A 23,316-nucleotide genomic window follows, 5' to 3' on the forward strand; every position below is an offset into this window, starting at 1 on the left:
CCCTCATCCCCACCTTGGGGCTAGCTGGGGGGGTAACCAGCTCCACAGCAGTGCAACCCCTGCCTGGGGCCCTGCTCCCCCATTTTTGGGGGGGCGGGAGGGGTTCTCTGCTGGTGTGTGCTGTCACCCTGTGCTCGCCTGGCTTCAGCCCAGCCCTGGGGCGCTGTGTGAAGCCATTTTTTAAGGGAAATATCTTAGTGGCACCAAAGAGGAGCCCAGCCCCTCTTTGGGAGAAGGGTCGGGGGGCTCTGGCCTGTCCTCACGGCTGTTGGGGGGCTGAGGTGGGGTTGGACGCGATGGGCTGTGCTGGGGGGGTCCGTCCCGCTCCGGGGAGCGCTGGCCCGGCCCCTTCGCTGGCTCATCAGTTCTGGGGCCGTTCTGCAGCCTGGCTGCGCCCGTGCCCTGATAATGGAGTCGTTTGTTTTCATCAGCACTGGGGTGACAGAAACTTGAGTCTGGGATGCGACAAAGTGCTCTGGTACGGGGGCAAGCGCACGGCCTGAGCCCCGACAGCCCCGTGAACCCGAGGTTGCCCGAGCACGGGGGTGATGGTGGCCAGCTCGCCCTCCCCAGCCCGTGGCCCAATCCTGCTGCCCCCCTGCCAGTGCTGTGGGGCTGCAGGAGGAGCGGGGAGGGAGGGCGCCCTATTTCTGCCACGCAGGCCGGGATTAGCCCTTCCCAGCCCCTCCTGCTCCTTAGCCCTATCTGCATTTTAATCCCTCCAAACATGGGCTAATTACATCATCTTCCATAAAGCTGAGCTGACAGCACCACGGAGCTGGGGTGGGGGGTGCCGGGACAGCCCCCGGCTGAGGGATGGGGCACCCGAGGCTGCACGTGTGCGGGTGCAGGCCTGGGTGCTCCGGCACACGGGGAGGGCAGTTTAGGGGCGCCCCATCCTCGCACTGGGGTGCCAGCTGAGAGCCTGGGGATCCAGGAGCCGGACAGGCCTCGGGCACCCCACGGGGAGCATCTGGGAAGGGTGTGGGGCGCGGGGGGCCAGGGCTGTGCCACGGGGGGGCTCGTCTGGAGCAGGAGCACCTGCCCTGGCACAGCCAGCAGCACCGGGGACCCTGCTGAGCCCCGGTGCCCGCGGGTGGGCTCTGCGCCGGTGCCGGCAGCGAGGCAGTTAACGGAGCTTGTCGTCTCCCTCTTAGGGCTCCGCTCCCGAACTGCAGCTTGAGTCAGTTGTGTGGAGGTGGCAGCGGCGGCAGCTCCGGCTGGCACACGGGCTCCGGCTGGCACCCGACCCCGGCCCGCAGCCCCGCCGTGTGCCGAGCCCCGGCCGCCGGCACCCAGGTGAGGAGGGCGGCCGGGGAGGGTGGGAGCCGGAGCCCCCTCCGCTGGGGGATGCCAAGGGGTGCCCGCGGTGCCGGGGAGGGGGACGATGCCCGCCGGAGCTGGGGGACTGGAGCCATGTGCTGGGGAGGGCCCGGGCTCTGCGTGACTTCGCCAGGAAACTTTGGCCGGGTTGGGGACACTGGGGCACGGGCAGGAGGGATGCTCTGCCCCTCTCCCTGCCCCAGCCAGGCACCCCCTGGGGGCTGCAGTTCTGGGGACAAGCCCCAGGCTGGGGCTGGCGCTGGCAGAACCAGCCCCCGGGTGGAGGGTGGCCCCTGTCCCCAGCATGGGGGAAATCCACACCCCCATCACCCCGGGGTGCCACCAGCCCAGCCTGGGGCAGCAGGATGCGGCCAGCACGGCCAGCACCAGCCAGCGGCACGAAGGACCTGGCGGCCCCGCTGCCCTCGCCCTGCCCGGGTGGGGTGTGCGTTGCCCACGGGGACAGGAGGGGCGTTTCTGCCCCCCAGAGTGGGGGCCCAGGGCTGCCTGCGCAGCCCCCGCTTCCCCCGCAGCCTCCCAGTCCCACCCGGGTGCCCCTTCCCCGCGGGACACATCCTGCCCCTGGGATGGGGCTGGGGCAGAGCGTGACCCAACTGCGGCTCACCCCGCTGTGCTTTGACGCCTCACAGGGCCCCGTGGAGCCGTCGGGACTGGAACTGGCCACCCCGCCTCGGAGAGGGTCCCCAGGGCGAGCCACCCACCCGAGTCCCCACCGGCACCCGCTACCACCCGGGGGGACCTGTCCGACCCCACGCGCCCGGGCTCCGGCCCCACGCCTGACACCGCGGGGCGACGTGCCCCGGGCATGACGGGCGCTCGCCCGACTCCCTGACAGCAACGAAGGCAGCGGCCGCCCTCACCGCCCCGCTCCCCCCAGCATGCCCTTCGCCCACGGGGCCGCCTGCCCCCCGCCGCGCCCGGCCGCCCGCCGTGCCATGGCCACCATGGGCGAGGCGCCCGAGCTGTCCCCCCAGGCCCCGCTGGCCGTCCTCTCCAAGGTGGAGCTGCGGGTGAGCTGCCGGCACCTCCTGGACCGCGACACCCTCAACAAATCGGACCCCTGCGTCCTGCTGCTGATGCAGTCCCAGGGCCAGTGGATGGAGGTAGGAGGGGTGGGGGGGTCCCCGCCAGCACTCACGGCAGCGGGGAAGGGGCTGGGTGTCATTGGGATGTGGCCGGGACCGGGCAGAGGGTTTGTGTCTCTGGGATGGGGGCAGGAGCAGAGACAGCCCCAGGGTGGCTGCAAAGCCCACGGGGCTGGAGGGATGGGGCAGGAGCCACCACGAAGGGTGTGGGGTGCAGGAGATGGAGAGTGGGGTGTGGGGTGTGGGAGATGGTGGAGGGCAGGGTGCACAGAGCAGGGTGCCAAGGGCAAGAGATGGTGTAGAGTGAGGTGCAGGGTGCAGGAAATAGAGAGCAGGGTGCAAGGTGCACAGAGCAGGGTGCGGGAGACGGTGGAGAGCAGAGTGCAGGGTGCAGGGCAGGGTGCAAAGTGCAGAAGATGGTGTAGAGTGAGGTGCAAGGTGCAGGGCAGGGTGCAGGAGATGGAGAGCAGGGTGCAAGGAGCACAGAGCAGGGTGTGGGAGATGGTGGAGAGCAGGGTGCAGGGCAGGGTGCAGGAGATGGAGAGCAGAGAGCAGGGTGCAGGAGATGGTGGAGAGCAGGGTGCAGGAGATGATAGTGGGGTACAGGGTGCAGGAGATGGGGAGCAGGGAGCAGAGAGGAGATGCTGGATGCACGGTGCAGAGCTCACAGTGCAGGGCGCAGGGTGCAGAGCACGAGGCTCGTGGGGCAGGGTGCGGGGTGCTGTGGGACACTCGGCAGCGCATGGGGACAGCGCAGACCCGCTGGCTGGAGCGAGTCCCCTGTGGCTCCGTGGCTCGGGCAGGGCTGGGATCGGGGTGCCCACGGTGCGTGGCCCCGGCCAAGGGACGCCTCGGCCACGCCAGGGGTGTCTCAGGGTCCGTGGGCCGGCCTCACCCTGCTCGGGGTGGGGGTCAGGGCCGGCACCGTGGCCGTGTGCCCCTCACTGCGCTGCCCCGTGCCCACACGAGCCGCGGCTGGCGCTGGGGCTGGCCCTGGCACCAGCACCAGGGCTGGCACAACCCCTTCCCGTCGCTCCCCGCTGGCTTAGCGCTGGGCTGGCGCCGGCAGCTCTGCTCGGGCTAATCACCGCTGCTCAGGCGGCAGATTTAGCTCTAAATCCCTCTGCGTGTAATCGACTCCACGAGTCGGAGCCGGAGCTGGAGCCTGGGCAGGTGCCGAGGGCCCTGTGCCAGCCACGGGCTGCGGCTCCCCAGGCTGTGCCGAGCCGAGCCCCCCGGGCCCTCCTGTGCCCCCTGCGCCGTGCAGGGGTCAGATCCACGAGGCAAGAGGGCCTCTCCTGGGCCACCTTTCAGAGGGACCCTGGGACCTGTCCCAGCACGTGTCCCACAAGCCGAGATGGTGGGTGACGCCAGCGCAGCTGCTGCCCGCTGGGTCCGCGAGCTGACACGGCCCCAGACACGCTGGCAGGGGCTGACACCGGGGGGGTGGAGGTGACGGGGACCCAGAGCACCGTGACGGGGCGGTGGGGCTGGCGCTGCCCACCCGGGAGCACAGCGTGCCCGGGGTGGCCCTGCCGGGGCCGCGGGGCGGCAGATGCTGCCGGGCCAGGCGGGCGGTGGGCAGGCAGGGGCCGGCGGGCTGGCAGGGTGCCCTGCCCAGGAGGCCTCCTGTTGAGTCAACGCTGGCAGGGACGGGCTGTGGGGGAGGCTCCTGGAAGCCGCTCAGCACCCGCTGCCAGCACGGCCGGGGGACGCTGAGCACCCCCCGCCTGCCAGGGCCACAGGTGGCTGGTGGCCGGTGGCCCCCGCCCTTGGCCAGCCCAGGGTGGGAGTGCAGGGGCTCGTCCTGGGCACTTGCTTGAGCAGAGCCGCGGCAAACCGTGGTCCAGAGCCCTGTGCCCAGGGGACCTGGGGGCTGGCAGGGCTGGAGCCCTCAGGGTGCCACCCCCCGCACCGGGGCTGCCTCCCAATGCCGGTAAATTTAATATGGGCATGTAAGTGCTTGTGCAGGGCTAGTCCTTGCCAGCAGCCACCCAGCATCCCCCATCCCACTGGGCTCTGCATCCCCGTGCCCGGCTCTGGGCGAGCTCTGGCATCCCAAGGCCCCGGGCAGCTCCGCTGGTCCCAGATCCGGCCCCGAGGGGAGCTCTGGCCCCGCTGCCCCCCCCAGCCGAGCTCCCGCCGCGCAGGTGGACCGCAGCGAGGTCATCAAGAGCAACCTCAACCCCGTCTTCGCCAAGATCTTCACGGTGGACTACTACTTCGAGGAGGTGCAGAAGCTGCGGTTCGAGGTGTACGACAGCCACGGGCACGCCGGCGTGGGCACGCACGATGACGACTTCCTGGGGGGCATGGAGTGCACCGTGGGGCAGGTGAGCCCCCCCGCCCCGGGGACACTCGGCAGCGGCGTGTGTCCCCCCCCTCCAACCCCTCGGCTTTTGCAGATCGTGGCGCAGAAGCGGGTGACAAAGCCGCTGTTCCTCAAGTACGGGAAGTTTGCGGGCAAGTCCACCATCACGGTGAGTGGCCGAACCACGCAGGGAGCGGCACCGGGCTGGGACACTGCGGTGGCACCGAGCTGGGGCACAGGGGTGGCACCGGGCTGGGACCCTGAGGTGGTGCGGTGGCACTGAGTGGGGCATGTGAGTGGCACCAGACTGGGACACGTGGGTGACACTGGACTGGGGTGCTGGGATGGGTTCGAGCTGGGACATATGGGTGGACTGAGCTGGGGTACATGGGGGGGTCCCCAGTGACCCTCCTTCTGTCATCCAGCCCCCAGGCTCTTGGGGAGGGCTCAGGGGACCTGCTGACGTCTGCTGGCCACCCTGGGGGGTCCCCGTCATGCTGGTGGGGGGGGGTATGTGGCACCCTGTCCCCTCCCAGGGCACCACTGTCCCACGGGCAGGGGGACAAAGCCGTGCCAGGCGCTGAGCACCCCGCGGCCGCCTCTCCCCGCAGGTGATCTCGGAGGAGATCTCGGGGAACAACGGGTACGTGGAGCTCGCCTTCCGCGCCAAGAAACTGGACGACAAGGTGAGCCGGGTCCCGCGGGCAGGGCAGGCGGGGGGCACGGCGGGCACGGCGGGCAGCGCCCTGCCCCATCCTCCCTCCTCCAGGATCTCTTCAGCAAGTCGGATCCCTTCCTGGAGATCTACCGCATCGACGACGACCGCAGCGAGCAGCTGGTGTACCGCACCGAGGTGAGCCCCCGGGCGGGAGCGGGCCCGCCGCCACCCCGGCGGCTGCCCGCCCCGCTGAGCCCCTCGCCCCCCCCAGGTGGTGAAGAACAACCTGAGCCCCATCTGGGAGCCCTTCAAGGTCTCCCTCAACTCACTCTGCAGCTGCGAGGAGAAGAGGAAGCTGAGGGTGAGGAAGGGCGATGGGGACCAGCCCGTCCCTGCCCGGGGGGGGGGACGTGTCCCCCGGTTTCCCCAGGGCACCGTGTGCGGGAGCCGCTGGGGAGGGTGGTGGGTGCCGGGGCTGGGCGCAGTTTGGGGGGTGTGGGGGTGCGTGTCCCCCCCCCCGAGCCGGGTCTGAGCCGTTCCCCCCCCGCAGTGCGTGGTGTGGGACTACGACTCGCGGGGCAAACACGACTTCATCGGGGAGTTTTTCACCACCTTCGAGGAGATGCAGAGGGCGATGGGGGAGAACAAGGTGGGCGCGGGGACGTGGGGACAGCCTGTGTGGGGGGGTCACCCCCCCTTGGCGCTGCCAGCGGATCCCATCCCAGGAGGCACCTCCCAGCTCTGGGTTTGGGGCTGGTCTCCCCTCGCTGCCCCCCATCTTCGGGGAAAGGGTGGTGGGTCTGGGCTGGGTGGGCTGGGGAGAGCCGGGGCAGGCGGCTGCACCCTGGGGCTGGGGGGGCAGGGCTGGGGGGCTCTGGGGTTGTGGGGTTGGGGGGCTGTGGCGTTGTGGGGCTGTAGGTTTATGGGGTTGTGGGGCTGTGGGCCTGCAGGGCCATGGGGCTGGGGGGCTGCAGGGCCGGGGGGGGGGCGGTGTCAGCGCAGGGTCCCCGTCCCCGGGGCTGGGGGGCCGCAGGCAGCGCGGGTGCCACGTGCCGCAGGTGCAGTGGGACTGCATGAACCCCAAGTACAAAATCAAGAAGCGCAACTACAAGAACTCGGGGGTCGTGGTGCTGCTGGACCTGAAGGTGAGCGAGTGCCTGCGAGCTGTGCTGTGCCGTGCTGTGTCGTGCCGAGCCGTGCCGAGCCGAGCCGTGCCATGTCGTGCCGTGTCATGCCGTGCCATGCCATGTCATGCCGTGCCATGCTGTGCCGTGCCGAGCCGTGCCTGGCTGCCGTGGGGGCAGCGTGGGGCAGGACCGGCTGACGTGGGTCCCTCTGGAAGATCCACAGGGTCTACTCCTTCCTGGACTACATCATGGGCGGGTGCCAGATCCACTTCACGGTGAGCACCGTCCCCCTGCCCCACCGCGGACCACGTGCCTGTCCCGGGGCCGTTGGGGCACCTCCTGGCTCCCCCAGTCCACGCCTGTGCCACGGCGCCAGCGAGCGGGGCCGGCAGAGCCGCCCGACCCCAGCGGGGGACACACCGGTGTGTGCCCCTGGGGACCCTCACTGATGTAACCCCCGCTGCCAGGTGGCCATCGACTTCACGGCCTCCAACGGGGACCCCCGAAATAGCTGCTCCCTGCACTACATCAACCCCTACCAGCCCAACGAGTACCTCAAGGCGCTGGTGGCCGTGGGCGAGATCTGCCAGGACTACGACAGGTTGGTTGCTCCGGCAGGTCCCCCGGGGCCAGGACACCCGGTGATGGCCACCCTGGTGCTGGCCCTGCCGGGGCTCCTCACGCCTCTTCCCTTGCAGCGATAAGAAATTCTCGGCTCTGGGCTTTGGTGCAAGGATCCCGCCCAAGTACGAGGTAAGGGGGTGTCCAGGGCCCGGTGGGACCCCAGGGATGCCCTTGGCCGTGGCTCCTGTGGGGCTCAGCAGGTGCCGGGGGCTGTGGCGGGGGGTGGGCACCAGCTGCCTCCTCCCCTCTCACCCTCAGGTCTCCCACGATTTCGCCATCAACTTCAACCCCGACAACGATGAGTGTGAGGGTGAGCCCAGCTCTGGCGGGGCCGGGGGGGCTGGTCCCATGGCTCGCCCTCACCCCTCACCCCCCCCACAGGCATCCAGGGTGTCGTGGAGTCCTACCAGAGCTGCTTGCCCAAAATCCAACTCTATGGCCCCACCAACGTGGCCCCCATCATCTCCAAGGTGGCTCGTGTGGCGGCCGACGAGGAGCGGACGAAGGAGGCCTCGGTACGTACCCGCTGCCCCCGGCCAGGCCGGGCCAAGACCTGACACACTCGTGCCACTCGTGGCTGCCCCCACATCGGAGCCCTCGTCCGGCTCCCCCCGCGCGGGGCCGGGCAGCTCCCCCAGAGCATCCCTCCCCCCCCAGCAATACTTCATCCTGCTGATCCTGACGGACGGGGTGGTGACGGACATGGCGGACACGCGGGAGGCCATCGTCCGCGCCTCCTACCTCCCCATGTCCATCATCATCGTCGGGGTGGGCAACGCCGACTTCACCGACATGCAGATCCTGGACGGGGACGACGGCGTCCTGCGCTCCCCCAGGGGCGAGCCCGTCCTCCGCGACATCGTCCAGTTCGTCCCCTTCCGGGAGTTCAAGAACGTGAGTGGGGCGTCGGTGGGAGTCCCGTCCTCTCCTGTCCCCCCCGTCCCCTCTTGTCCTTCTGTCCCCTTCTATCCCCTCCTGCCCACTTCTTGTCCCCTTCTGTCCGCTCTATCCTCTCTGTCCCCTTCTATCCCCTCCTGTCTCCTTCTGTCCCCTCATCTCCTCCCATGCCCTTCTGTCCCCCCCTTGTCTCCTCCTGTCCCCTCCTGTCCCCTTCTGCTTCCTCCTGTCCCCTCTTGTCTCCTCCTGTCCCTTTCTGTCCCCTCCCATCCCTCCTGTCCCCTATCATCCCCTCTTGTCCTCTCCCATCCCCTCTTGTCCCCTCCTGTCGCCTCCCATCCCCTCCTGTCCCCCACTGTCCCCACACAGGACCGAGCACCACGGCACAGGGCAGTGCCCGGCGGGTGCTGCTCCGCTCACCGGGACAGGCGGGTGCCAGGGTGCTCACCCGTGTCCCCGCTGCCCCCGCTGTCCCCTGTCCCGCAGGCGTCCCCGACGGCCCTGGCGAAGTGTGTGCTGGCAGAGGTGCCCAAGCAGGTGGTGGAGTACTACAGCTACAAGGCCTTCCCGCCCCGCTGCCCCCAGCGCGACACCCCCGACTCCAACCTCAGCTCACCCCAGTGAGGGGCCCCCCCGCGTCCCCCCGGCACGGCGCGGGGACAGACGGGGACCCTGCTGGGTCCCAGCCCTGCCGCGGACCCCCCCTCACCGAGCAGGGGGACACCGGGACCCGGCAGCACGTCCTGCCCAGGGACACGGGGACGGTCCCGGTGCCCCGGTGCGGGGACCCCCACCCTGCGCTGCCCGGGGGGGTCCCCAGCGGCCATTGCCTGGTCCCGGTGCCCCGCAGCCCGTTCCCACCCTGTCCCTGCTGTCCCCGTCGTCCCCTCTGTCCCTGCTTGTCTGTCGCTGTGACATCGTTCGGAGGCTGCATGGCGAACCCCTCCCCGGCCTGCGGGGACCCCCCCAAATAAAGCACCAGCCCTGCGCCCGTACCGCGTCCTCTCTGGGCGCCGAACCTGCCCGCGGGGTGCGGGCGGCGGGACAGGCGGCTCCCGGGGTGCTGCCCGTCCCCTCACACCCCTCGTCGCGCCGCCACGCTGCCCAGCCCCGGCCGGCGGCAAGGAGCGGGCAAGCAAGAGGCAAACGCGGCCGCCAGCCCCGGTTGCCGGCACCGGCGCTGCCACTGGCCACTGCGGCCACCCCTGCAGCGGGGGGCTCGTGCCTGGCAGCGTGATGGGGAGCACCGGGGCTGCGGCACGTGGGAGCAGCCGCCGCTTCCCGGTTGTGCCGGAGCGGCCGCGCGTCCCGCTGTGCCGCTGCCGCAGCCCCGAATCCAGGCCACGGCCGCGGGAGGGGGCAGCGCCGGCGGCTCCCCCTGCCCCTGCCCGGCGCTCCGCCACGTGCCGCGGGGTGTGTGCCACGTGCCACGTGCCGTGTGCCGTGCCATGTACCGTGTGTCGTGTGCCGTGCGCCACGTGCCGTGTGCTGTGTGCCACATGCTGTGTGCCACGTGCCGCGTGCCGCCCGCTTCATGGTATGTGCTCCGTGTTGCACCACGTGATGCCCCATGTGCTGGGTCATGTGCCATGTGCCATGTTCTGGGTCATGTGTCATGTTCTGGGTCACATGCTGTGTGCTGTGTGCCACGTGCCATGTTCTGAGTCATGTGCCATGTGCCATGTGCTGCATGCCACATGCCATGTTTTGGGTCACGTGCCACGTGCCATGTGCTGTGTTCTGGATCACGTGCCACGTGCCATGCTCTGGGTCACGTGCCACCCGCCGTGTGCCATGTGCTGTGCCGTGCACAGGCGCGTGCAGCACACCCTCACCATGCTGTTTGCCGTGCTGAGAGCCGGCTGTGTTTGCCGTGTGCCCGTTGCCCCCTGCCCCGTGCCGAGTGTCATCCACCCTGTCCCATGTGCCCCGTGTCCTTTATGCTCTGTGTGTCACCGTCCCGGTGCTGGCAGATGCTCCTGGGGTGGTGACATCCACAAGGGTGGGGGGATGACCCAAGGCCACCCCGGGGACTGCCCCTGGGCCACCCAACAGCCTGCCACCGGGGTGCCACCGAGCTGGGCTCTGGGCTGTGGCTGTCACCGCGGTCCCCATCCGGGCAGCCGCTCCCCCGTGCCCCGTCCCCGCCACGCTGAGCCCTCGTGCCCCGTCGGCGCTGCCCGCTGCCGGTGCTCCCGCTCGCAGCCCGCGCCGCCCCGATCAACCCGCGTATTTATAGCTCCTGATTCATCTCCTAGAAAGCAGGATAATAGACGTCGCCATAGAAACCTGGCGCCTGACGAGGCTGCGGCGACAGTCGGGCCCGTGGCGCGGGCAGGGTCTGCCCTGGCACCCCCATCCGTGGGGCCGGGTCCTGTCGGCGGGTGCAGCCGGGATGGGGAGCGGGGGCAGGGTGGGCAGGGTGAGCACGGCTGGCAGGGTGGGCAGGGCGGGCAGGGTGGGCAGGGTGCTGGTGCCACTGGGCCAAAGTCCCCAGGGAGGGTCTCGCCATTTGTCCCCGGCTCAGCCAGTCCCTGGCGAGGGATCAGCCGTGCTGACCCGTTGAGTGCTGGTTAATTAAGCCAGAGGTTAATTATTGACGGTGTCTGAGCTTCCCGAGCGGCTTGGTACGGCGCGACAGGACGGGGGTGCGGAGATGGGGGGGTGCTGCCTGCCTGGGGCACCCCAGGGTGCTGAGGGGGGTGGGGTGGGCACAAGCTTCTGGGGTATTGGGGTGCACTGGGGCAGGACGGGGTGCTGGGGGCATCATGAGGGGTGCACCGGGGTAGGTTGGGGAGCATCGGGGTGCAGGGGGCATTAGGGGGTGCACTGGGACAGGATGGGAGGTATTGGGGTTCAGGGGGTGTTGGGGGGTGCACTGGGACAGGATGGGAGGTATTGGGGTTCAGGGGGTTTTGCGGGGTGCACTGGGACACGATGGGGGGTATTGGGGTTCAGGGGGTGTTGCGGGGTGCACTGGGACAGGATGGGGGGTATTGGGGTGCAGGAGATGTTGGGGGGTGCACTGGGGTAGGACGGCATGCTGGGGGCATCATGAGGGGTGCAGTGGGGCAGGATGGGGGGGCATCGGGTATCTGGAAGGGGTTGCAGAGGACACACTGGGGCAGGGGACCCCAGGGTGGGGGGGACCCAGGGTTGGGGGGGGCCCTAGGGGTGGGCGGGTGCCCTGGGAGGACATGTGGGTGCCACGGGCTCCGTCGGCAAACACCGGCACCGTCAAGCCGTGCCGTGACCCCACCGCGGGGGCTGGCACCCCCCCCACGGCCCCCTGAGCCGCCCACCCGGCCATCACCCCCCACCGCAGATACGGTCCCCGGGGGGGGACGGACGGACATGGGTCCCCACCCCAGCGCGGCCCCCGATCACGCCGGCGCTGTGGGAACGCGCTGCCCGGCTGGAAACAGCAATAAATATTTATTTCCGCAGGGGGGAAGGGGGGTGTCACGGCCACTCGCCCTTCGCCCCCGAGGAAGGACGGCTACGGGGATGGCTGAAGTGTCCCCGAGGGGGGGGTCATGCAGCCGGTGGCCCCCCCCCGGCCCCTCAGGCCATGGGCCAGCGCACGGGCAGCTCCGAGTCGCCCATCTCCTCCCGGTAGCGGCGGTCGAAGAGGGCGTTTTGCAGGGGGGAGAAGTGGTCGCGCCAGTCCCCCACCACGCCTGCGGGACGGAGGGGACGGGGGGAGGCTGCAGCCGGGGACGGGGCCCCCCCTGTTGCGTCCCACACACACACAGACACCCCCGGCCCCCCCTCCTCACCTTTCCTCATGAAGCAGCCCTGGCTGTGGTCCATGATCTCGGGGGGGATGAGGGAGTAGTTGGCCATGGCGTTGTCCCGCATGGCGGCGAAGCTGCAGTGCTGCTCCAGAGCCCCCAGCGTCTCCGGTCCCAGCGGGCAGCCCAGGAAGGTGCTGAGCCGCTGCGCCGTGCCCCGCAGATCCTGGGGGGGGGACACACGGTGGTCAGCCCCGGGGCGGCCGGCGGGGACGGGGACGGGGCCACGCCGGGGCTCACCTGGTGCAGCTCCTCGTAGGTGACGTAGATGATGTCCAGGAGCTGCCGCTGGCCCAGCCAACCCTTGACGTGGTCAAACCAGGAGCCGTAATGCACTGGGGGGAGGCGGGAGGTGATGGGGGGGCCCCTGCGGCTGAGTCCCAGCACCATGGGGACACCCCCACCAGCCCTTACCGGTGCCCTCGAGGAACCACGTGAGGAAGGTGTCGAAGGAGCCGGGGTCGGGCAGGAACTTGGCCAGGCGGTGGAAGTGGTAGAAGGAGACGGCGACATCTTTGGGGTTCCTTGCCACGTAGATCACCTGGAGGGGGGGGGACACGGTGTCAGCGCCCGCAGCCGGGGCGGGGGGATTCCACTCAGACAGCCTCAGCAATCCCCCCGGCTGCGGGAAGCCCCGCGGGCACGGGATGTCCCTGCAGGGACCCCCCCAGACCATCCCGACGTTTCCCCCCCCCGCCCCGGCTTCACCTTGGCCTTGCTCTGCTGCAGGGCGGGGGCCAGGACGCGGGCGGGCAGGTGGGTGGTGATGAGGCGGGGGGCGGCCACGGCCGGCAGCGCGTCCCTGAAGTAGATCTGCTCCAGCCAGGGCGCCCGCTCCCAGTTGGGGATGGTCTTGGCCGGCACCGCGTCCCCGCGGCTGAACAGCAGCGTCAGGATCTCCTGCATCCAGGTGGTGCCTGGGGAGGCGGCCGTCATGCCCAGAGCCCCCCCCGTCACCCCAGCCTGGGGCTGGGGCGGGGAATGGGTGGGGGGCGGCAGAGCAGGGTTTTGGGGAGGTGGGAGCTGATGGCTGGGGGGTCCCTGCGCTGCACGGGATGTGGGGGCCGGGGGGGGCCCTACCCAGGGAGGGGCTGACCCCCCCAGGCCCGGCCACATCGCAGCCACGCAGGCAGCTCGCGGTGCTGCCGGCAAGAGCCTGCCCGTGGCCCCCCCCAGCCCAGCCTGGGGGTCCCCAACCCTTCCCCAGCCTGGCTCCCCGTCCCTCGTCCCCTCCCGCCGCCCCCCGGCCCCCGGCCCTCACCCGATTTGGGGTAGGTGGCGATGAGCACGTCGCTGGGGCGGAAGGGGAAGGTGGCGGCGAAGCCGAGGGACTCCTGGGTGTGGAGGTGGCCGGGCAGGGAGATGCCGGCGAAGGTCTCGGTCACCTCCATCCGCTCCATGGCCCGGCTGCTGCGGGGGACGCGCCCGGGACCGGCCTTAAATAGCTGCAGAAGAGGAAGCCGTCCCGGCGGGGGGAGGCAGGGCCCCCCCGGCACATTCCTGCCAGGGGGCCGGGGATCCAAGCGCGCTGGGGCCATCGCCGGGAGAGCGCTGCCGGCGGGGCCGGGGGGCTGCGGGGCGGCCCCGGGGTGGGACGGGGGTCCCGCACGGCCAGACCCTCCGCCACAGCCGGGAGAGCCGGGGGGGGAGGTCAGGGCACCCCCCTTGCCCCGCAGCGAGGAGGGTGCCGGGGAGCCTCGCCGGCCGCAGCAGCCCGCGGTGACCCGGGGGTGTCGGCCCCCCGCCGCGCCCCGCGGCCCTGCCGGACCAGGGAGGGATTCCCGTCCCGGCGCACCCCGCGATGGGGAGCGGGGGTTTTCTTCCACACGTGGCTCCGAGCCATTCCCAGCAGCTCCGCGGTGCCTCTTGCCGTGCGTGACACCGCAGCCACCCCTGGCCACCACCAGCCCCCTCGCAGGAGCCAACTGGGGCGTCCCCACCGCGGGCACTGGGCCGCAGCACCGACGGGTGCCTCAGTTTCCCCCCTGACGACGCTGCAGCAGGACCGTGGGGCGGGGGGAGCCCGGCACATCACCGGCAGCCCCACGCCAGGGCTGTGCCACCCCCCCGGCCCCTCTGCGTCGGGAGGGGCTCAGCACCGAGCCGCAGGGCACGCTGGCACTCGGCTGCTCCTCGACGCCATGTCAGGGGGTGGCTCTGGGATGGCCGGAGCCCATCCCAGCCCCGCTGCCGGCACGCAAGCCGGAAAACATATTTCACAGCCGTTGCAGACAGCAGCTGCCGGAGTGTTCCGAGGCCAGGGTGAGCAAGGGACGGGGTGCCAGGCCCTGCCCGTTGGAAATGGGGGTGCCAGCACCCAGCCGGGGGTGCCGGCGCTGGTCTGGGGGTGCCAACACTGGGCTGGGGGTGCCGGCGGGTGCCAGCACTGGAGAGGCTGAAGCAGGGAAGAGACTGGCACTTTCCCAGCCCAGAAAATCTGGGCTGCATTAGAGGGGCCGGGAATGTCACCGCAGCTATGCAGAGAGGCCCCGGCACGGCCCTGCCACCCCGGGGCCGGGCTGGGGGGGGGGCTGCAGCCCCGCTGCCCGCTGTGCCCGGGCGCTGCCAGGGCTGGGGCGCAGGGCACGCAGGGTGGGGTTACGGCTGCGGTTCCTGGTTATTTATTTACGGCGGGAGGGGACAGAGGGTGAGCCAGGGCGCGGCAGGCTGGCGGCGGCAGGTCACCCCGGCTCATCCCCCAGTGGCACCGAGCGGGCGAAGATGCCGGGTGGGAGCACGTTGGTGCTGGCGCTGGCGCTGCGCCTGCTCCTGCCCTGCGCCGGGCAGAGTCACCGGGAGGAGGCCGAGCGCATCATGACGACCACGCCGGTCATCGATGGGTGAGCAAAGGTTGCTTGGCCCCGCGGCGTGTCCGGCCGCCCCAGCAGAGCCGTGGCTCTCGGCACCCGGAGAAACCCCGGCTAGAAAACCCCATCGGGGACGGCCACGGCAGGGGATCCCCGTACCGGGCCGTGCAGCCCAGGGGATCCCCGGTGGTGCAGCCCGGGAGGGTGCCGGGAAGCCGGGGGCCAGGCTGCGCCGGGGGAAGTCCCTGGTCTTGTGCCGGGACGCTCGGGAGGTTCAGGCCCTCAGCGGAGCTCCCCGGCGGCACCAGGCCGGCGCGGTCCCTGGAAGCGGGTGCAGGGCGGGGGCAAGCGGGGGATGTGGGGGCCGTGACGCAGGAGGGGAAAAGTGGAAGCTGGCCCGAGCGTCTGGGCCCCCACGCTTCCCCAGAACTACAGCTGGGTGCAGGATGCCCCGTGGTGGTGACGTCCCCGTGGCAGTGACGTCCCCGCAGTGGTGACGGTGACATCCCCGGGGGAAGGATGCCAGGCTGGATCCCGCGGAGGGCTGCACGCAAGGGTCTCCAGCCTCTGTATTGGCTGGCAAAGGGGTCCCACATGGGGCTGTCCCCTGGGGGTGACCTGTGTGTCCCCCCTGCCCTGCTCCCGGCTGGAGCTGCTGGGGTGGCTCTTGGCAGAGGGCACAGCTGGATGAGCAGAGGGACCGGTGGGTGGATGCTGGATGGACAGACGGACGAGTGGAACAATGGCCGAGTGGGCAGCCAGGCAGGGAGATGGGCAGCCAAGGGGCCGGCTGGACAGCCGGGCAGGCGGACAGACAGACAGCCAGCCAGGAGGACAGCCAGCCCCTCACCCCCAGCTCTCTCCCCCGTGCCCAGGCACAACGACCTGCCCTGGCAGCTCCTCAGGAGGTTCAACAACCAGCTGCGGGTGCCCGAAGCCAACCTCACGCTGCTGAACGACACTCACACCAACATCCCCAAGCTGCGCCGCGGGCACGTGGGCGGGCAGGTGGGACGGCAAACCCGGGGCGGGGGTCACCGGGGAGGGGGGGCGAGGAGCCGGGGCTCCCGGAGCTCACCCAGCGCCGTGGTGGGCAGTTCTGGTCGGCGTACGTGCCCTGCGACACGCAGAACAAGGACGCGGTGAAGCGCACGCTGGAGCAGATCGACGTGGTGCATCGCATGTGCGAGCTCTACCCCGAGACCTTCGCCTGCGTCGTCGACAGCGCCGGTGAGCAGGCGCGGGGCCGTGGCGGGGGCGTCCCGGGGGATGCAGGTGCCCCGGTGGTCGTCCCAGTTGATGCCTTCCCCCCTGCCTCACCCTCCCGCAGGCATCCGGCAAGCGTTCCAGAGCAAGAAGGTAGCCAGCCTCATCGGGGTGGAGGGCGGCCACTCCATCGACAGCAGCCTGGGCGTCCTCCGCACCTTCTACCGCCTGGGCGTCCGCTACATGACCCTCACCCACAGCTGCAACACCCCCTGGTAGCAGTCCCCAGATGGGGGGGGGGACACGAGGATGGGGTGACGGGGGGACAGCTCGTGGGGCTGAGCAGGAGGACGTGGCCTTGATGCTCAACCCGCTCCGCAGGGCTGACAACTGGCTGGTGGACACAGGGGACGAGCCGGCCCTGCACCACGGCCTCTCGCTCTTCGGGAAGGTGAGCGGGGACGGCCGCGGCACCGGCACCCGCTAGCCCCATTCTGGATTATTAAGCCCAGCAGCGGGTGCCTGGGGGGCACAGTGACCCCCTCTGTGGGGCTACCACAGCCCCTTGGGCACCCCTCAGCCACCCCGTCCCCGCAGGCCGTGCTGGAGGAGATGAACCGCCTGGGCATGATCGTGGACCTGGCCCACGTCTCAGTGGAGACGATGAAGATGGTGTTGAGCCTCTCCAAAGCCCCCGTCATCTTCAGCCACTCGTCTGCCTTCAGCCTCTGCCCACACCGCCGCAACGTGCCTGATGACGTGCTGAAGATGGTGGTGAGCGCCGGGGCAGGGTGCGGGGGGAACAGCAGAGGCGGGGGGGGCCACAGGGCTCAGGGTTGTCTCTCCCCCAGGCCTCCACGGGCAGCCTGGTAATGGTCAACTTCTACAGCGCCTACGTGACGTGCGGGGACAAGGCCACGCTGGCCGATGTCGCAAGTGAGGCGGGTGCCTGGGTGGGTTGGGGGGTGGGTGGGTGGTGCAGTGTCCCCCCGCTGCCACCCTGCTCACCCCGAACCCCCCCCTCAGACCACATGGACCACGTGAAGAAGGTGGCCAGTGCCCAGTCCGTCGGCTTCGGCGGGGACTACGACGGGGTCCCAGGGTAAAGCGGGTGGTGGGCGCGGGATGGTGGGATGGGGCGGCGTGTCCCCGGTCACGGGGGTGGCTGGGGAGGGGGTAGGTGGGTGCCGCCGGGCTCGGCTGCGAGCTGCGGGGTGGCACAGGCTCCCCACCGGCCTGGAGGACGTCTCCACATACCCCGCGCTGGTGGCCGAGCTGCTGGCGAGGAACTGGACGGAGGCGGAGGTGAAGGCGGCCCTGGCCGAGAACCTGCTCCACGTCTTCGGAAAGGTGGAGGAGGTGAGCGGGGCACCAGGGAGGACACGGCGGGGGGGCCACGGGGGCTGCTCCTCGCTGCGGGAGCCCACCCTGTCCCCATCGTAGGTGAAGAGGCGCCTGCAAGGCACGGCCCCCCGCGAGACCCCCATCGCCTTCGAGGAGCTGGAGGGGACGTGCAGGACCAGCCACGGCTACAGCGACGGTGCCAGCACGGCCCGGCTCGCACCAGCAGCCCTGGCGTTGGCCCTGCTCCGCTCCCTGCTCTCCTAGCACCCTGCCCGGCAGGATGCCGGTGGCTGGCTCGGTGGCTACTGGGCTGGGCCCAATCCTGCTGCCCCTTCCCGCCCGTGCTCCAGCCCTGAGAGCAAAATAAAGCCGCACTTCGAGCACTGCCGGCAGCGTGCATCCGCGCCGGGACCCGCGGGGCCCGCCAGCCCCAGCCCCTCTGCCCCGCTCCTGGCAGGAGGCGATGAGCCACCACAGCAAGTCACTGGCCACCCCAGCGTATCACCGGCCACCCCGGCGGGGCAGAGGCGTGGGAGCCCGGTGGGCGCCCAGCCCAGGGCCCCTGGAAGCTGCCACGGCACCGGGAGTGACACATCGCTGCACCAGCCAGCCAGGGTGGTTGTAGGACTGCCTCCGCAGGATGCCTACAATTAATCATTAGCTAATTAATTGGCTACTCAATTATCTTCTTAGCAATTTCCTCTCACATTTGGGAACAGTCTGTCTTGGGAGCGGAGGCGGCTTTGGGCAGGGGGAAAACAGGCAGGAGAAGGAGAGGAGCCATCTTCCTGCCGCACACGCAAATTGGCAGAGGCACAGCGCCCCGTCTGCCATGCCAGGATGGCCACCACAGCAGCCCTGGCCACCAGCCCCGGAGGCGGTGAGCCCAGCAGTAGGGAGCCACAGCCCTGCTTCCCTTCCCCTGGGCCACAGGCAGAGAGGCTGCAGGACAAGTCCCTTCCTCCTCCTCACCTCCTGTAGAAGCCCAGGAAGGGGCCGGGGCAGGGCCATCACGCTATGCCGCAGGCAGAGGGGACCACAGACCCCCCCTCGGCCTCTGAGCCCCCGGACAGCACACTGGATGTTGGGGGATTGTTTATTTGAAGTAGCAGAAGGTAATTAACAGGGGCTGGAGAAGGAGAAAAAGGCAACTGAGACAAGCTTTTTTAAAAAAGAAAAGAACACAAAACCACAGAGAAACATGACACAGAGAAGGAGCGTTTCCAGGGGCAGGGGCTCCCTGGGCCACAGGGCACGTCCTGGCCCCCAGCCCCACGGGTGACACCCACGCAGGGCACTCGTGGCACAAGCGACTTCGCAGCCCAAAGCCACCTCCTCCTCCTCCACCACCGCCCCGCGCCTCCTCTGCGGCACGCCTCGGGGAGGAAGGCTCTCGGTCACTAGACACACGCTGCCAAGGCCACCGAACTCAGAGAAAAAATAATAAACCAGCGAGAAGTGTTTGTGCTCTGAGCGCTGGGGCAGGGGCCCCACGGCCACGCAGGCCGGCTGGGTGCCCGGGGTGGGGGCACAGCCACCCGGGGCCACCAGCCAGCACTGGGAGGGGGAGGGAGCTGCCTCCCCCTTTCCCCTCCCCAAAGCAGCAGCTGCGTGTGCCTCCAAATTCCCTTCCAAAGCGATGAATTCCCACCGCAGCAGGACAGCTACCCGGCGAGGGTTCCTCACCTCAAAAGCCAGAAAGGAAACGGTGTTTCCTTCCTGGCGAGCTTCCTGCCAACCCACCAAGTCACGGAGGAGGAAGGGCACAGAAAATTTCAGCTCTGAGGGACGTGCAGCCACGTTTCCCCCGCGAGCAGCGAGAGGGGATGCGGGAAGCGGCTGGTGCTCACCCAGTTCCCACGCTCTGCGCGGGCAGCGAGGGCACAGCCGAGGGGAAAGGGCAGCAGATATCCAGGGGCTCTCGGGGTGGTTTAGCATTTAGCGTCACACCCATCCAGCGCGGGTGACATCTGGGGACGAGGTTGTGGCCACCACAGCTGTGATCCGCTCCCGGCTGCTGGCCACAGGGCGAGGACGGGCCCACGGGGGCGGTCAGGGCCTGGATAAGCATTTCCAGAGCGGCTGGAGATGGGGCACGTGCGGATTTAGACGCTGGCACGGGGCGGGATGAGCGTTTCAAAGGTCACTTTGTGGTACCGAGCTCCAGGGAGGTTTAGCCTGGCAGGACGAGGAGTGACTGGGAAGGTGAAGTTTGCAAACGGGGCACCCGGCTACGGCTCGGGAAGGTCACTGCAAGGGGAGAGATGCCACCACGGTGCAACCTCCCCCTCCTGCAAGGCACCGACCTTCCCAGGAACACCACAGCTGGGAAGAACAACCCTTCCCGAGCCGCTGTGAAAGGAAGGCAGCCCCACGGGGACCTCCCTGCTCCTCCTCAACAGATCCCCCCAGGAAAACGCAGCCCCCAGCTCAGAGACTCAGCCTAAAACAGTAACAACAGAAACGTGCTCCACACGGAGGAGAGTCGGGCGAACGGCGCCCCAGAAGACCCCACAACCCACCTCCAGAAGGATCCTTTTAGTGTTAAATCAGGAGCGGGACGCTGTCAGAAACCAGCAGCAACCCTCAAATGAAAAACATTTGCATTCTGAAATCAGAACCAGCAAAGCGTTCCTAAGCCCAGAGAGAGGCCGCCTCTGCCCGGAACCTCCTGCCAGCACCGCTGCCTGCTCTGGGGAAAAAAAGTCATCACCGACATAGCCCAAAAGAAGAGTCTAAACACAGGCAGGCAGGGCCGGGGCCGCGGTGCTGCGGGAGGGGACGGCCGACTCCGCCCGGCCGCTGGGTCAGAGCGAGGATGTAGCAGGGGGAAGGGGTCCCGGGCCCTCCGCCCCCCCGCCGTACCACCGGTGCGGGGCAGCAGTCCGCAGGGCGACGGGAGACCTTAATTCCGCAGGGCGGCCAACCTGGAAGGGAGAGGATGAGAGGGAACCGACGTGAGAGCGGAAGGAAACGGCCATGACTCGCAAGGACACATCAGGCAGCGCAGGCAGGGAGCGTTTGTGCCCCAGAAACCTCCCTCCTGGCGGCAGAGGCGTGAGGAATCCGGCCCTGGAGCACGCGGCCGCCTGGGGTGAACTCGGGGCGTCTGTCACCAACGCGGGCCAGGCGCCGCGGAGAAGGGGTTCCTGGCTTCTTTCCTGGGTGCCTCAGCACCGCAGCCCCCCTGGTCCCTCTGCCAGGGCCCTTCCCCAGCTCCCGGGGCAGCACGTCACAGCCCGGGGACTGTCCCCAGATGGACCCCGGTGGCGGCTGCGTGGGGAGCAGCGGGGAGGGACCGGGGAGAGGAAGCTTATCAGCTCCTCCTGGAGCGGTTTCAGGGAAACAGCCTGTTCCTGGAGCTGCTGAGGGTCAGTGCCAAGCGCTCCCAGAGCGGCGGCAGCTGCGTGAGGGCGAGCAGAGAGCAGGGAGAGACTCTTCCGCACCTCTCGTCGATGACAGCTCGCTGCCGGGCGCCAAAAGCCACCCCCTCCCACAGCCCCCACGGCCAGGCGCGGCGGGTAACCCCCCCCTTCGGATGGGCGAGGGATCCCTGGGAAGGATTCAAACTGCCTCGACGCGAGGCAAAGGACGCGGGAGAGGACAAACCTCCGCGACAGCTGGTCTTCCTGGGTGCGGACCGAGCTCTCCCCCACTGCCGAAGCCCCCTCGGGGAGCTGGTTGAGCTGGTCCAGGATCTCCAGGCCGTTCTCCTCGGCGATCTGGACGATGAGGCTGTCCACTTGCTCCTGCGGCGTGGTCAGCGTGGTGGCGGAGCTCATGGAGTCCTCCATGACCTGCAGGAGAGACAGTCTGTCACCCTGCCCCACGGGCAAACCCACCCAGCCCAGCCCAGCTTGAATTTTTTTCCCTCTGAAGAACCAGCTGCAGATCCCACATCACTCCCAGCCCCAACAGCCTCAAGTCTGTGGCGGGGCACAAGGTCTGGGTCTGCCACAGATGCCCCCTGAGTGTTGTCTGGGTCCAACGCAGCCACCCTCCCTCCTCTCCCCATCCACCTCCTCGCACAGGAAACCCCTTCCTCATCGGACAGCAGAGCCCCAACGTCTCAGACATCCCTCAAACTCAGAGAGCAAAACTGCACGAATGGCCTGGGGGGTCTCACACTGGGGACTGGAGTCCCCAGGTTACAGCTGGGAGCCGAGAGGCAGCGTGTGACCAGCCCACCCTCCCCAACCCAGCAGGTCCCAGCCCTCCCACACCTCTCAGAGGCACTCACCGACGTATGAACATCCAAATTCTGAACCTGCTGCTCGAATTTATCCATCACCGCAGACACCTTCTGCAGGTCCATAGAGCTCAGAGCCTTGTCCAAGGCCTTTGTCACCTGGGCCATGTTTTTTGTCACCTGCAAGAGGAGATTGCTTTGCGGATGCTCCCCAAAAGCGAGGTACCTCGCTGCTGAGGGTAAAACCCCGATCAGTGAGAGAGGAGCTGGCGGCTCTGATGAAGCCACCCCGCTGCGAGGCCGTCCCAGATGGGCTCTTCAGAGGCTGAACCTGACTGAGAGGGTCTGAGCTAAGGCCGAGGCCTGGCGGGACCCTTTTTGGGACAAGGAAATCCAAGGTGGTTTGAGGCAGTGAGTGGGAAAAAGCCACCAGGTCTCTGCGGGGCACAGACCCGTCTCAGAGCCCCATGCCCGCCCAGAGGCTCTTACCCCCTTCATTGTCACGGCCGTCTGGACCTTGGAGGCCACCGCATCCACGCGGGAGGACATGCGGAGCCAGTTGAGGCCCTCGTTCTTCTTGCGGATGGCGTTCTCTGCATAGACACGAGCGCACTCCACATTCTTCTGCTGAAGGGCCTGCAAGTGCAAAAGGCAACTGCTTGCACCAAAAAACCCACCACAGGTTTACAAATCAACGCGCTCTGCTTCTGCCTGGGGGGTTTCCTGTGACACTCCAAGGGCTGAGCACGCCCTGGAACGGGAATTATATCCTTGTGGGTGCTGCAGGGACACCCCGCACCCACGCAGCGGATCCGAGGGCTGAGGGTGAGACACAAAACCCGCAGGAGGCCGAGCCGGGGCGTGCAGCGAGGCCGGGGGCAGGGAACTGCCCCTCTCCCTGGTCCCTTGGTGGCACCCGGCACCGTGCCGAGGCCTGGCAGCGCAGGCCCGGCAGCTCCGCGCGCAGAACGAGTTCCCACCCACCTTTTTGACTTTGGCTTGCTCAGTTTTGGAGTCTTTCTCGGCTTTTTTCGCGAGCTTCTCCAGCTGCTTGGCCGTGAACTGCAGAGAGAGCAACGGGTTAGCGCCAGGATGTGGCAACGCAGAACCTGGGACCCCCAAGCCCCAGCTGCCCCCCACACCCAGCAAGGCCGGACCGGAGGCTCCCAGAACACACCGGGAAACCCGTTTTCTCCTTTTTCCAGAAGGGAAGTGTCGGTAAATACCCCGGGAACGGCGGACCCGGTGGACAAACCCAGCTAAAGGGCTCCCTCTTCCCGCAGCCGCCGGCATCGGCGGGGCTCCCGCGGCGCCCCGGCGCCTCCCGGAAGGCCGGGGCTTCCTTCTGTTACGGGACCGCAGCAGAAGAAGCCCCGACGAGACGCGAGTCAGCGGGGGGAACGACCCCCAGGCCCCGTCCCGGGGGGGCGGCGCCGTCACCGGTCCTCCAGGGCCGGCGGTACGTGACGGAGAAGAGGCGGCGGGCCCGCCGCTACCCCTCACCTTCAGCTGGAAGAGCGTGTCTGGAAAGGAAGGAGAGCACGGCCTCAGGGACGGCGCACCGGGGATAACACCGGGGCTGGGGACCGGGCATAGATCCCGCTCCCGCTCCCGGTTCCCGCTCCCGCTCCCGCTCCCCGCTCCCGATCGCCGGTCCCCGGTCCCCGGTCCCCCCCCGCCCCCAAAGCCCCTTCACGCCCGCCCTCACCGTCCATCCTGCCCCACCGCCACTTCCGGGTTCCACCTTCACCGCTTCCGGGGTGCGCGCGCCGACTCTCGCGAGAGCGACGCCTGGCGGGAAGGTCACGTGAGCGGGCCTACAGGGGGGCGGGGCCAATAGGGCGGAGCTTTACCGGAGCCCACGGCCTCGGCCGTGCTTGGCAACCGTTGCCGGGGAGGGCGGGGTTTGCGGGGCAGGCGGGGCGACGCA

At 69.1% G+C, this 23,316-nt stretch overlaps 4 protein-coding genes across 6 annotated transcripts; 2 read left to right on the top strand and 2 right to left on the bottom strand.

Moving 5' to 3' along the window:
* Nucleotides 1–963: 963 nt before the first annotated feature.
* On the top strand, nucleotides 964–8,999 carry CPNE7 (copine 7). Of its 3 annotated transcripts, none has more exons than XM_074912917.1 (16): nucleotides 964–1,299; nucleotides 1,974–2,447; nucleotides 4,580–4,762; nucleotides 4,835–4,909; nucleotides 5,352–5,426; nucleotides 5,510–5,593; nucleotides 5,670–5,759; nucleotides 5,949–6,047; nucleotides 6,463–6,543; nucleotides 6,741–6,800; nucleotides 6,993–7,126; nucleotides 7,224–7,278; nucleotides 7,408–7,459; nucleotides 7,531–7,664; nucleotides 7,807–8,043; nucleotides 8,533–8,999. In XM_074912917.1, exons 2-16 carry the CDS (start codon nucleotides 2,223–2,225, stop codon nucleotides 8,668–8,670), a joined length of 1,722 nt encoding a protein of 573 aa, XP_074769018.1. In that variant the 5' UTR covers nucleotides 964–1,299; nucleotides 1,974–2,222; the 3' UTR covers nucleotides 8,671–8,999. The 3 variants fall into 3 exon arrangements, with proteins under 3 accessions (XP_074769018.1, XP_074769019.1, XP_074769017.1); XM_074912918.1 differs by having other exon boundaries at nucleotides 4,631–4,762; nucleotides 6,457–6,543; XM_074912916.1 differs by having other exon boundaries at nucleotides 965–1,299; nucleotides 6,457–6,543.
* Nucleotides 9,000–11,462: 2,463 nt separating this feature from the next.
* Nucleotides 11,463–13,393, bottom strand: LOC141963698 (sulfotransferase 2B1-like). The gene is made up of 6 exons (XM_074913272.1): nucleotides 13,102–13,393; nucleotides 12,549–12,757; nucleotides 12,255–12,381; nucleotides 12,081–12,175; nucleotides 11,826–12,006; nucleotides 11,463–11,726 (listed from the first exon to the last, which is right to left on the bottom strand). The coding sequence occupies exons 1-6, from the start codon at nucleotides 13,376–13,378 to the stop codon at nucleotides 11,611–11,613; spliced, it is 1,005 nt and encodes a 334-aa protein (XP_074769373.1). The 5' UTR covers nucleotides 13,379–13,393; the 3' UTR covers nucleotides 11,463–11,610.
* Nucleotides 13,394–13,593: 200 nt separating this feature from the next.
* DPEP1 (dipeptidase 1) lies at nucleotides 13,594–17,463 on the top strand. Its single transcript, XM_074913261.1, has 11 exons — nucleotides 13,594–14,102; nucleotides 14,543–14,680; nucleotides 15,523–15,655; nucleotides 15,745–15,877; nucleotides 15,978–16,128; nucleotides 16,235–16,304; nucleotides 16,451–16,627; nucleotides 16,705–16,789; nucleotides 16,880–16,955; nucleotides 17,077–17,212; nucleotides 17,297–17,463. The coding sequence occupies exons 2-11, from the start codon at nucleotides 14,562–14,564 to the stop codon at nucleotides 17,459–17,461; spliced, it is 1,245 nt and encodes a 414-aa protein (XP_074769362.1). The 5' UTR covers nucleotides 13,594–14,102; nucleotides 14,543–14,561; the 3' UTR covers nucleotides 17,462–17,463.
* An 824-nt stretch (nucleotides 17,464–18,287) lies between these two features.
* On the bottom strand, nucleotides 18,288–23,166 carry CHMP1A (charged multivesicular body protein 1A). Its single transcript, XM_074913222.1, has 7 exons — nucleotides 23,095–23,166; nucleotides 22,890–22,909; nucleotides 22,371–22,448; nucleotides 21,876–22,022; nucleotides 21,438–21,566; nucleotides 20,807–20,994; nucleotides 18,288–20,124 (listed from the first exon to the last, which is right to left on the bottom strand). Exons 1-7 carry the CDS (start codon nucleotides 23,099–23,101, stop codon nucleotides 20,103–20,105), a joined length of 591 nt encoding a protein of 196 aa, XP_074769323.1. The 5' UTR covers nucleotides 23,102–23,166; the 3' UTR covers nucleotides 18,288–20,102.
* Between the last annotated feature and the right edge of the window lie 150 nt (nucleotides 23,167–23,316).

This window comes from Athene noctua, chromosome 9 (assembly GCF_965140245.1).
Source record: "Athene noctua chromosome 9, bAthNoc1.hap1.1, whole genome shotgun sequence".
Lineage (NCBI taxonomy): Eukaryota > Metazoa > Chordata > Aves > Strigiformes > Strigidae > Athene > Athene noctua.

Bases quoted from the DNA above. Each gene is read 5' to 3' on its own strand.
- CPNE7 (XM_074912916.1), top strand. From the start codon at position 2,223: ATGCCCTTCGCCCACGGGGCCGCCTGCCCCCCGCCGCGCCCGGCCGCC. The intron at 2,448-4,579 runs GTAGGAGGGGTG...CCCGCCGCGCAG, and splicing joins CCCAGGGCCAGTGGATGGAG to GTGGACCGCAGCGAGGTCAT. The intron at 6,048-6,456 runs GTGGGCGCGGGG...CACGTGCCGCAG, and splicing joins GGGCGATGGGGGAGAACAAG to GTGCAGTGGGACTGCATGAA.
- DPEP1 (XM_074913261.1), top strand. From the start codon at position 14,562: ATGCCGGGTGGGAGCACGTTGGTGCTGGCGCTGGCGCTGCGCCTGCTC. The intron at 16,628-16,704 runs GTGAGCGCCGGG...TCTCTCCCCCAG, and splicing joins ATGACGTGCTGAAGATGGTG to GCCTCCACGGGCAGCCTGGT. The intron at 16,956-17,076 runs GTAAAGCGGGTG...GGGGTGGCACAG, and splicing joins GACTACGACGGGGTCCCAGG to GCTCCCCACCGGCCTGGAGG.
- LOC141963698 (XM_074913272.1), bottom strand. From the start codon at position 13,378: ATGGCCCCAGCGCGCTTGGATCCCCGGCCCCCTGGCAGGAATGTGCCG. The intron at 12,758-13,101 runs GTGAGGGCCGGG...CCGCCTCCCCAG, and splicing joins CGCCACCTACCCCAAATCGG to GCACCACCTGGATGCAGGAG. The intron at 12,382-12,548 runs GTGAAGCCGGGG...CCCCCCCTCCAG, and splicing joins TGCAGCAGAGCAAGGCCAAG to GTGATCTACGTGGCAAGGAA.
- CHMP1A (XM_074913222.1), bottom strand. The intron at 22,449-22,889 runs GTGAGGGGTAGC...CTCTCTCTGCAG, and splicing joins ACACGCTCTTCCAGCTGAAG to TTCACGGCCAAGCAGCTGGA. The intron at 20,125-20,806 runs GTTTGTCCTCTC...TCTCCCTTCCAG, and splicing joins GAAGACCAGCTGTCGCGGAG to GTTGGCCGCCCTGCGGAATT.